This window comes from Lolium rigidum, chromosome 2 (genome assembly GCF_022539505.1).
Source record: "Lolium rigidum isolate FL_2022 chromosome 2, APGP_CSIRO_Lrig_0.1, whole genome shotgun sequence".
NCBI lineage: Eukaryota > Viridiplantae > Streptophyta > Magnoliopsida > Poales > Poaceae > Lolium > Lolium rigidum.
The window spans coordinates 144,516,897-144,529,057 of NC_061509.1; the positions used below are offsets into that span (position 1 = coordinate 144,516,897).

Sequence of the window (12,161 nt, forward strand, 5' to 3'; positions counted from 1 at the left end):
TTGTTTCAGCTCTTGCTACCCCACGCAGCAGGGCCGCCACAGAGCGATGATCCCATGCGGCCGGAACATTGTGTATTTCTACTTGGCACATGACCTCAGTGATTTACTCGTGTTCACAGAACTAGTCTGTCAGCACTGTCTCTTTTCAATACCACAATTTATGATCATAATGCAGCCTTTTTGTATATACGTAATAAAAACTCTGCAAACATGAAACAGCACAGTTCAGCAAATATTCAGAACTTTGGCTAGCCATTGATTCCAAAATAAAATCTCAGCAGCAATGCCAGACATTATGAGGTCGGCTTTCAAACATTGACGTTTGATCCTATACTTCTACCAGAACCTATGCATGGACGGATATTAAATTACCCAGCATTTCTGAGCTTCCACTTGCACACCAGCTCATTCTTACAAAAGAAAGAGACAGTACAGAGGCAACGAGCCAGCCGAAAGTACACACATCGACTCCCTAAAACCATGGAACTAAAAGCATATCCTTCCAAGAAATGTCTAAAATGCAAGGGTATTGGTACCGGGGAACAAAAGCCAGACGGAAGAGGCCGAGTCAATACCCGAACCACCACCATTGCTCTGTGCTAAGGACCTTGTCGACTTAAGATCCTTATCACCTAGCAAAGGATTTCTTTTTTCCATTGCGCGGTTCGTTCTTGACTCAGACTCAACGTCGCCGTCGCCAGTCATCCCCGAGGCAAAAAAATCCATTCTAACACTCTGGCGTTGCGCACTGCAGCGCAGTCTTGATCTTCTTGATGGTGCATGAGATGAGATTGTTCACGGTCTCCACCGACTCCACGGTGAGTTTGGCAGTGGGCTGGCTGTTCACAAGAATCTGAAATGCCACGGTCAACAGAGAGCCGCCCGTCTTGTGCTCGTTTCCGACGCTAGGACCATCAGGAAGAATGGCGAATCCAGATGGCAGCAGAGCGACATAGGTGGAATCCCCGCCGTTCATCACAAGCTGCATTGCGGGGATGTCCACTGGAGCATATACAACAATCGATCCCGAAGCATCGGTGCAAGTTTCCTGAAGGATCAACATGCTACTCTGGTTGGCACTCAAGGCCTGCAGAAGAAGGCATGAATTATCAGAGATATTTTTGCAGAATATTAGGTAGTATCAGTAATGCACCTCAAAAAGTAGTGAAAACAAATGATGAACTTTTCATAGACCAGAGTCAGACAGCCAGCAGTTAATACGTGATGATCAAACAGTTCAATTTGAGAGTACATTGCCTCATTATCTGTGTCTGCTAGTGTTTGGAGGACTGACGAAACAGTGGGGTTTTATGTTCTTCCTAAAAAAAATTATGATGAAGTCCATGGAATCAGGATCCACACGAGCTGCACACAGGATCCGGTCCAGCTTTGGGTTTGGCTGCTAACCCTTTGTACGGATTAGACAGTAATGAACCGTTGTCAACCTGACAACTTTTCAAGCAGATCTGGACCTCCTTCCCAGTTTGGTCCCCAGTTTGTAGTACCTTTCTCACACCTTGTGTAAAGTGTGGTGCTAGTCATTCTAGACTTTCTCTAGACGTCGTTACCTTTTGGTCCATGATTACGACTTTTTTTCATCTACCCTAGACTCCAAAAAGTGCTTGATAGAAAGTTGCCAGACTTTGTGTTTTTTCCTTGTCTTCCTCCGTTCACAATATAATACTTATTACTGGATATGGCGTTAAAGTGTTATTCTATGTGAGAGCTCCCAGAGAGTACTGTCAGGTGGGCTATATCTGCATCCTCAGGAAACTTCTCACAGGTAGATAAAACATATCTAGAGTTCAGTCAAGTGTAATACAAAAGCTTCTTAGTATACATTATAAGAACTTACACACAGCTGTATACCAATTTTTTTAAGCATGCCAAATACACAACGGAGGTTTAAAATTCATCTAAATACCTTACGGGTTTTTAAAAAAAAATACACAACAAAGTTGCAGATTCATTCATATCTACTATGGTGAAAGTGATGTTCATTGCCCTAGACGCGTCAATTCAACTTTGTGTTGGCAAACCTCATTAGCTAGTTAACCATCAAAATAGTAATTCAAGAGAAGATACTCACACTGGCTCTTAGGAGGGATACGGAGTTTCCATTCTGATGCCCCTTTGCGATCCGAGTCATCTCCTGCATGGGCCCTCCATTGCTGAGGATATCCCACTCCGCACGCAGTTGTTCATCACGCAGAAAGTCGAACAGCCTCTCTGGAGCGACAGGCAACCATACGGATGTGGCGGCACTCAGCACCACTCCAGCTGGCTCTCCAGGCTCGCTCACACTCTTTCGTACCATGACACGCACATCCTCACCGATGCTACCTGTTGCACCATCCAGCTTACTCCATTCACGTGCAGATGATGCACTCACCCCGGCACAGAAGTTCTCCGTCATCCGGCGTGCGAGCTTAAGCATGCTTCGCTTACCCTCTTGTGATATAGCTGGCATCAAATGTGATGCATACTATACATCAGTTGTGTATCAAAGTACAGGCAGCACCAAATCTAATCTACAAATCATTTACTTATAACAGAATCAACATCCCAATATAGTCTTATTTGTAGTAGATAGTAAGATGCTTGAGAAAAATGTGTTCTCTTAGCTAAACAAATGAGCTTTACAGGGTGTACGTGAAAATGATAAAAGTTCAGAAATTTATGTACCGGTTGGTTCATTTGGTGGCACTGCACTAGAGGACATGAGGATGGCCAGGCATTCACACTGACGCTGCAGTGTCGCAAGCCACCGGCTGGCACCAAAGGCATGGCCAGATCGGAGAAGTGGTCTGTAGAACTGGTGGACAGATGCCTCATCGTATTCCGAATGCTCAACCCATGTGACCTACAGGGTAAATGCATCCGTTAGCCATAAATGCACGCCCACATGCAATTGTCTTGGGGTGTGATACACCAACTGAGTTCTGAGCGCAATACAACACGCTGTGGCTACAGTGCAGATATTAGGAGTAGCATCCTTTTATTTTACCTTATGAGTTATGATGTACTAGTTCTGTTGGGTAAAAACGTGAAATCTACACACTGGGCTGTTTGCCAGTTAACCAGTCCCAAGATGTGAACCTACTGACGGCCAGCTGGGTGCCACCATAACTTGTTAGTGTGCAATCGTGGAATTACAGTAGTTGTACCAGGCTTGCCATTCTACTATTACTGTAGTGAGACTTGGAAAAGATTCGTAAGAGATTTAGTAACATGGAAGTAAAGGACCACAATAAGAAAATGGAAACAACTCGAATAAATTAATGAATAAATTGCATCTGGGGCGAGATAAGAGCATATCTCTAGTTTGATAATATAAGAGCCGATGCTTCTGCACATGGAATTGCCACCAAATTTTGACATCAGTCTGATACTGAATTGTCGATTTCTGGGATGTGAACTCCCAAATGATGCATTATACAATTTCCAGAATATTTCTCCCTTTGAGATCTTACAATAAGAGTCCTAAGAAAGATCTTACTTGAACTGACAAGTTCACCATAAATTATAGGACTGTGTGATTAAGGAGTTAGAAATGGAAGAATCAACTTACTATCAGAAGCTACTCCATTTCGACAAAAATCTGAAGCTACTGGAACAGGAACCATTGCTCCTGAAGTTAAATCTCACAACTCTACCATGTCCTTTCGACAAACTGGTAAAGGGTTCCTTCTCATACTAATTTCACCAGAATAGGAATTATTTTTCTTCTTCCTCACTTCCCATATCGGTTTACAGAAATCAATTTCCTTCCGCCAGTTGCACAGATTGAGAAGATCTGTGCAAGTCTCAAGTATGCGAAGATAGTTCTTAAAAAAAAGGTGCAAGTAGCCCAGATTTCAACATGTCAGGGACACATTGATAAAAGTGCGGACAATAAGTTACCCAAGGTGCTCTATCCAAGGGGTAGAAGCATCTAATCCCCTAGAAAAATAGGTGCTACGATTAAACAAACATAAAAAATATTTGGGTAATGGTGTTGGATCCACATAAACGTTTAACTATTCATGGGTAACTTGTTTAACCCATCTCCTCGTTGACCAAACGAATTGTTTATGAGGGTAGTGGGTTCATGACCCTAACTAATCAATTAGGCCTTGACTTGTGAACACTATGTTGCATGGGCATCATCAAATCACATTATAAACTAATCAGTAAGATTAAACAACCAAATTTGGAGAACAGTGCCACTGTCCCCCTAGTTTAGAGGGAGTACAGTGGTAGTGGAGAAGTAGTGGAAGTGACATGGTTTACTTGTAATGCTACACCGGGCAAAGTTTGACCATTAACTTCCACGTACAAGTACCACTTCCAAACTATGGCGATAGCCTTTTTTTTTTTACAGCCTCGTCAATTTATTTATTTGCAATGCCACACGAATGTGAATCTAGGATAACTATTTGATAGAGAAAATATGTAGCTCCCGGTCTTGGTTATTACCTTGCAGTAGCCATTGGGAGTGTCTTGCATCACACAGCCGGAAGGCAGCCTCCTGCACTTCAAATTTGCAGCTGGTTGTGCCGTAGCAGAATTTTGATTGCTCAGCAATCCATCAATGGACACGTCCACCACTGCCCACGCACAATCAGCCAGCTGCTTGCAAAACCTGAGGAATATAACCTCCCTGATGGGGACCAGAGGCGAGAGCACCTGTAGCTCAGCCTTCATCTGTGGGAAGCAAACGCAAGCAAGTCAGAGGCTAACACTCCTCGCAATATGATGTGAACACTGGGGACTGTTAGCTAGGAACTCACAAGCAGCAACGCGCCGTTTCTGCTTGAGGCAATGCCGCTAGACACCTCCTCAAGGATTGTGGCCTTGGCAATCATGCAGGAGAACATGTCAGACCACCGTCTCTGAAAATGAAACGGAGCAGCATCAGGCATCAGCATAGTATATCTGCGGAAGAAATGTATGAATGGAGAAATGGGTTAGCATGAAGTCGAACCTCGTCCATGAGGGTCTCTACAAGGGCAACACTGTTGTCGATTATGACCAGTCCGGACTCCCTAGATGCCTCGGACACAAACCCGACAGGCTTCATGCCAATAGACTGAAAAGTGGAGTGGTACTCCTCGAAGTTGAGCGTCTCCTTGCTGGGAGAACCAGGCAAGCCCGTTGCAACCCAAAGAGGATCGCCCATCTGCGCCATCTTGACAAGCTCGTCCATGGCGCTGATAGCGATCTCCAGGAACACGGATCTGTCGATGTCCACCATGGACGCGAGAGCAGCAGAGCCGGCGGCCCGCGCGGGCGTGATGACCGTGCCCATGGAGCTGGAGGCGCCCCCGGCGTAGTCGCTCATGCCACCGTGCATCGTAGCCTGCTGCATAGACCCAATGCCACCGATTCCGCCTACCGCGAGCTCGAGGGAGGAGTTGGGCAGGGGCATGGACAGGTGCTGCGGCTGGAGCTGCATCGGGGACAGGAGCGAGACGGGCTTGCCGAGGAACTTGGTGGCGAGGGTGCAGACGCGGCTGAGCTCGTCCTTGAGGCGCTCGTTCTCGATGCGCAGGTGCTGCTCCTCGAGCGAGACCTCCCCGAGCATGGCCGGGCTCCCGCAGCCGCCGCACATCGGGGTGCGCATCGCCTCCCTGATGGTCATGTTCTCCGCCCGCAGGCGGTCGTTCTCCTGCTTGAGGATCGCGTTCTCGTGCCGCTCCAGCTGCGTCTGTGGAGGGTGGAGCAGGAGAAATTAAGACGTTATTCGTGAATTCGCACGAACGGGGAAACAAAAATGATAGCGGAGAGAAATGGTGGCGAATGGATGGGTTGATCTGGTGGTGGTGGTGTGTACCTTCATCTGCGTGCGTCTGTTCTGGAACCAGAACTTGACCTGCCGCGCGTCTAGGGAGAGCCTCCTGCTGAGCTCGGCCCGCTGCTTCTCGTCCGGGTGCGGGCACTCCTTGAACAGCCTGCACGGACGCGGAGACGAATCCATGCATGAGAGGACAAGATGGAAAAGGTGGAGAGAGAAGGATGAAAAAAGGGAGGAAGTGGTATGGGCGGTCGCGAGATTTGGGGTCGCTTACGCTTCGAGCTCCTGGATCTGCTGCGGCGTGTGGCGGTGGTATCGCTTCTTGCGCTTGCGCGGGTTGCTGGGCTCTGCGGCGTCGTCGTCGTCGTCGCCGACGCCGGAGACGGCGTCCAGGTGGTCGCTGCCGGAGCGGCTGTCGTTCTGCGCGGCGTCCGCGTCCCGCCCCGCCGCGGCGTCGGGGAACATCCGGCCGCCGATGCCGCCGCCGCCGCCGGCGTTGTCCTGTCGACACAGAGAAAACGTAAGACTCTCCGAATCGGCCAGCACGGCGAGCGAAGCAGGAGGAGCGTTAGGGCGGAAACGCGCGGGCGGGCGTGGTGGAAGGAAAACGTACCAGGCCGAGGGAGAGCGCGGGGGAGGAGGAGAAGGCGGCGGCGTAGGGGAACTGCATGCCGCCGCCGGCGCCACCGCCGTCGAAGAGGCCACCGAAACTCATGCCAGCGTCTCTATCGTTAGTCCGAAAAGAGACCTGCGGCTGGATCTGCAGACCTGAGAACCCGAATCCTGGGTGCGGGAGGTGAGGTAGGAGAGAGAGAGAGAGACTGACCTCGGCCACCCTCTTTCTACTAGCGCGAGATTAGGTCCCTCAAAACCCTAACCTAAGCCTCCCACGGCGAGCGAGCGGAGGAGGATTAAATTAAGGGAGGAGGGCGAGGAGGAGGAGCTGGTTAAAGAAAGGTTTATGCACGGGTGGGGAAGGGGAAGGTCAAAATGGCAAGACGACGAGACGAGACGAGACGATAGGGGGGTGTGGACGCATGGAAAAAGGCTGGCTGGGCGTGGGGAGAGACGCGAGGCGCTGACGCTGATGCAGCGCAGTCAAACGGGCGGTGCGGTGCCTGTCTTTTGTTCCCTTCCGGCGGGCGCCCCACACCTCTCTCCCTGCTCGCAAGGGGCGTTTCGTCTGCGCCTACACGGCGTCATGCTCCGGCCCGACCGCCGCAGCGGCTTGTTTGCTTCTGTGCCGGGGCACGGACCCGTTTAATATTTCCTCTTCGGGGGGGGCCGATGTTAAAATAGATATAAATGATTATTTTTACGCAAACAAGAAATGGAGAAAAAATTTAATTTGGCGGTCCAACGCAAATTAATTGGCATGTTCGGGTCGAGACATTCACCGGTTTCAGGCTCGTAATGTGTCGGCAAGAAGAAGGAGCGGAACCGTCACTACGTCTGGGTGGGGCTTTCGGGCTCGTAATGTGTCGGCAAGAAGAAGGAGCGGAACCGTCACTACGTCTGGGTGGGCCGTGTGTGCCAGCTCTACGAGGAAAACGGGCTAGCGCCTTGGCGGGATGTGAGCATGCCGGCGGTTGGCTTCTCAGCTCCCGACGTATGTTGGTGCCTCCATTTCCGACCGAAGGAACCGAGCGCCACGACGAGATCCGTCACCGCTGCTTCATCTTGTCGCCAGATCCGCGTGACGGTCCGGCTTTCGCCCTCAACTCCTACAACAAAGATCAAGCTCGGGGCCTAGGAGTTTCACCCCTTCGTCGGGCGGGTTACCTCGGTGACGTGGAATTCTTCAATCGGGAACGCGACGTCGGCCTTGAAGACGACGAGGAAACAATTAAGGACGACTGCCACGACGACGCCTTCTTCGACAACGCAACTACTCTAGGCGACGGCGTGAACCATGAGCTCTAGCCAGCGGACTTAACGGAGGAGGAGGCCTTCGGAATGCACATCTCCCAAGAGAAAGCTTGCACGGTGGGATGGCCTCGCCGTCCAGTTACGAGAGTCTGCGCTCTCAAGGGAGGCCGATGAATCCTCTGGTCACGTCGGCACGTCCTCCCGTGCCTACATCACCTCCACCACTGCCTCCTCCCGCACCAAAACCGCTGCCTCCGGCACCACAATGGCTTTGTACTGGCCCTAGCCGTGGGTGCTTCCGGTAATTGTCGATCTCGTCGACGACGACGGTGAGGAGTAGGCAGCCCTAGTTAGCTAGGTTTAATTTCGAGCCTTTTTTATTTAGTGTTTAGCAATATGTAGTTTATTTCCATTAATAAAAAATGTTACTGGAAAAATGCATCTGTAGCTGAAACAGATTCCGACCCAAACAAACACACCCCGAAAACTAGCCTTTTATATGTCCACATCATGGCACAAATGAATCAAGACGATTGCATTTCATGTCTAAAATGCATCGGATGGTTGGAGACGGCCTCATTGGCCATGTTGCTTCAACCTCTCTCTTTTTACACGCTGGGCATGCGAGCGAGCCGAGGGATGGTCAATCAAAGATTCCCACTCACTACAATATTTTTCTAACCGTGTTTGGGGCAGATCTGGTAGGCGATCTCGACTATATCAAATTACGATCTATCTGATTTCCAATTCCGTATATTTCAGATTCCCGTTCTTGAGCAAGATTCTGCGAGATTGCCCGGATCGGACTTGCCAAAAGTTTGTGAATCAGAATAAGATATTATTAATTGCAATTTTTTTTAAAAAAAAAAGCGAGAGAGGAAATGGGGGATCTCTTCCTCCTCTCCTCACATTTTATCTATCGTGTACTCTTCTTTGTGTAATAAAAGGGATAAATTTTCGGAACCCTTGCTTGAGGCCTAGTATACTCAAATGCAGACGATTGATGTAGCACGTATCAATTTGAAAGTACATACTATCGAACCTTGCATGAGAAAATGGTAAAACTATTTATTTTGTCCAAATACATTGCCACATATCGGCCTTTCTATGCGCTAAGCAAAAAAAAAAAGAGCAAAGTACTTATTGGAGAGGTCCAAAATACCAAATAAAGTTAAGTAAACAAAGCAACCTAATATAGAGCTTGCAAGTAGGGGGAAAAGGGACCAAAGTTAATGTTTTCGTTCGATCTCTCTCGAAAAGGGTGGTGGTGTGGAATAGAACACACATATATTGGAAACATGGTCAATACAAGAGCAGCACGAATGTCAACTTCGACACACATCTATATTGGCATCATGCCATAATGTATAACAGCATGATAATGTACAACGTATCCACAAAAGCATGAAGGTAATACTCTCGTAAACACATGCATCCAAACTACAATGTAGTTTAGGTCCAAAGTTGAAAGCATTGTGTTAAGTTGTATAACATGAAGTCCAGCATCAGTCGGCTACTAAGCGATACATAGCCCGTTTTATCCCCATTGCCAACATGTTTATGTGCTCTTACTCATAAAATCACCGAGCTAACACCACGACAAGATTCACTCCGACTAATGCACACCACCCTATTGTCATATCCTCTAGTTAACCGACCATAATTGCAAATAATTGGAGTAACAATACATTTATAAGTATATCTAATAAAAACATGGCATGACAGCTACACTAGATAAACCATCTCATAGTTGAGGATACATCCTAGAAGGTTGTTGCTTTTCGGCCACCCTTCTAGACCTCCGACACTCCTCGGGACTTTCAAACAAAGCCCCAAGCCTATATAACTTCACATAAAATTACCGAAATACTTTTGACAAATCCCAAAACAGAGATGTGGGAAATGCTGATGATATGTTACTCTTCAATGACATTATTCGGGCTCAAAATCTTATAGACCTTCCATTGAATGGGGCTACTTATACATGGTCCAATATGCAAGCTGGGCCTCTTTTGGAGAGGTTGGATTGGTTTTTGACATCTAATAATTGGACATCCGCTTTTCCTAATACTACTGTACAGGCTTTAGCAATACCAGTATCGGATCATATTCCTTGTCGCATTTCTATTCAGTCATCTATACCAAGAAGCAAAGTGTTCAGATTTGAGAACTTTTGGATACATCATCCTGGTTTTAAAGAGACGGTACAGGTGGCTTGGCAGATAAATGTGAGGAAAACCAATGCAGCAGCCATTGTTAATGCTAAACTAAAGAATGTCAGAAGAGCTCTTAAGAAGTGGAGTAAATATATTTCTAAATTATCACTTCTTATAGAAACTTGTGAGGCAGTTCTTCAGCAAATTGATGACATTGAACAAGTTAGATGCCTCTCTGTACCAGAAAGAAACTTCAGGAAAATCTTGAAAGCACATATTATCAGATTGTTATCATATAAACAGCAGTATTGGAAGAAACGATGCACCGAGAGATGGATTAAGTTTGGTGACGAAAATTCAAAGTTCTTTCATAGAATTGCCACTGAGAGACATAGAAAAAAATCAATTGTAACTATAACTACTGCAGATGGTACTATCATATCAGAGCATGAAGGAAAAGCTCATGCTCTGTTTCAAGCTTACAAGCTCAGACTTGGAATCTCTGATGTCCATAGTATGAGATTTAATTTACAGGAGCTTTTCACTCCATTGGTGGGTTTAAATAGTCTCTCTGTCCCTTTCAGCAAAGAAGAAATAGACAAAGTCATTCAGAGAATTCCCTTAGACAAAGCCCCGGGTCCGGATGGTTTTAATGGTTGCTTCATAAAGACCTGTTGGGATATTGTGGCACCTAAATTTTATAAGTTGTGTCAAGATTTTGCTGAAGGGAAAGCTTTTCTGGATAGTACTAATAGCTCCCTTATAACATTGATTCCTAAGAAACAATCTCCAGCCACAGTAAATGACTCCAGACCAATTTCTTCATTGAATTCTTGTCTCAAGTTGCTTACTAAATTACTTGCTGATAGATTACCGCTATGGATATTGAAACTAGTTAGCAAGAATCAGTATGGTTTCATAAGGGGAAGAACAATCCAAGATTGTCTGGCTTGGGCCTTTGAATTTTTGCATCAATGCGAGGCTTCTAAAAGAGAGATAATTGTCTTAAAACTTGATTTTGAAAAGGCTTTCGATATGATTGAGCATGACACCATTCTGAGTATTCTGCAACATATGGGATTTGATGAAATATGGATTAACTGGATTAAATGTTTACTCTCCTCTGGTCATTCTTCCATTCTTCTAAATGGAGTTCCTGGGAAATTTTCTCATTGCAAGAGAGGAGTAAGGCAAGGCGATCCCCTGTCACCACTTCTTTTTGTTGCTGCTGCTCAACTTTTACAAGTGATTATTAATAGAGAAATGCTTCAAGGAAGAATATCTCTACCGATTCCTTGTGGTGACTGCTTCCCTATTATTCAATATGCGGATGATACTATATTGGTTATGAAAGCAAATGATCATGAGTTGGCACATTTAAAGAATATTCTGCTTGATTATGCAACATCAACAGGACTAAAGATCAACTTCAAAAGTCAAGTCTTGTGCCAATTAATATTACTAGGCAAAGAGCACAAGAATTAGCAACCATTTTCGGATGTGCAGTGGCTTCTATGCCTTTCACCTATTTAGGACTTCCAATGGGCACCACTAAACCTGCTATGACTGATCTATTACCCTTAGTGGACAGAATTGAAAGAAGGGTTTCGACCACAACTCTCCTTATGTCACATGCAGGGAAGCTAACTTATGTCAATGCAATCTTAACCTCTATCGCCACATATGCAATGTGTACAATTGAGATTAATCCCAAGATCATTGGACATATAGAAAAAATAAGAAGAAGGGTGGTTTGGAGCAAAAAAACGGATGACGGTGAGAAATGTATTTCACTTACTGCTTGGGACATGATATGTAAACCAAAAGAAAAAGGAGGTTTGGGTGTCCTCAATATGAAAATTCAAAACCAAGCACTCCTTCTAAGGTTTCTGGACAAATTCTATAACAAAAAAGATATTCAGTGGGTCAATCTGATCTAGGATACTTATTATCGGAATACTGTCCCGCATGCTGCCAATTTGTGTGCTCGTTTTGGTGGAAATCGGTAATGAAACTTTCACCTATCTATAGAGGAATTGTGACCTGCAAAATTGGGCAAGGAGACACAACTCTATTCTGTAAAGATGATTGGAATAATCAAATTATGCAAGAGACATATCCCCGTTTGTTCTCCTTCGCACTAGATGAAGACATTTCGGTAAAGCAGTTTGGATCTTTGGAAAATATTGCAGACACCTTTCATATGCCTTTATCTCCAGAAGCCTTTGAACAATATCAGCAATTGCTACAGGTGGCTCAAAATATAAATGATGCACAAGATTCCAATGATACATGGATTTATAATTGGGGTGATACATATTCTTCAAGGAAATATTATAAGTTTGTGCACAGACTGATAT

At 46.0% G+C, this 12,161-nt stretch overlaps 1 protein-coding gene across 1 annotated transcript; it reads right to left on the reverse strand.

The window, feature by feature from the left end:
• Nucleotides 1-211: 211 nt before the first annotated feature.
• On the reverse strand, nucleotides 212-6,744 carry LOC124692423 (homeobox-leucine zipper protein ROC5-like). Its single transcript, XM_047225799.1, has 9 exons — nucleotides 6,390-6,744; nucleotides 6,051-6,277; nucleotides 5,816-5,933; nucleotides 4,967-5,689; nucleotides 4,773-4,874; nucleotides 4,459-4,686; nucleotides 2,686-2,863; nucleotides 2,090-2,463; nucleotides 212-1,087 (listed from the first exon to the last, which is right to left on the reverse strand). The coding sequence occupies exons 1-9, from the start codon at nucleotides 6,489-6,491 to the stop codon at nucleotides 728-730; spliced, it is 2,412 nt and encodes an 803-aa protein (XP_047081755.1). The 5' UTR covers nucleotides 6,492-6,744; the 3' UTR covers nucleotides 212-727.
• Nucleotides 6,745-12,161: the final 5,417 nt, after the last annotated feature.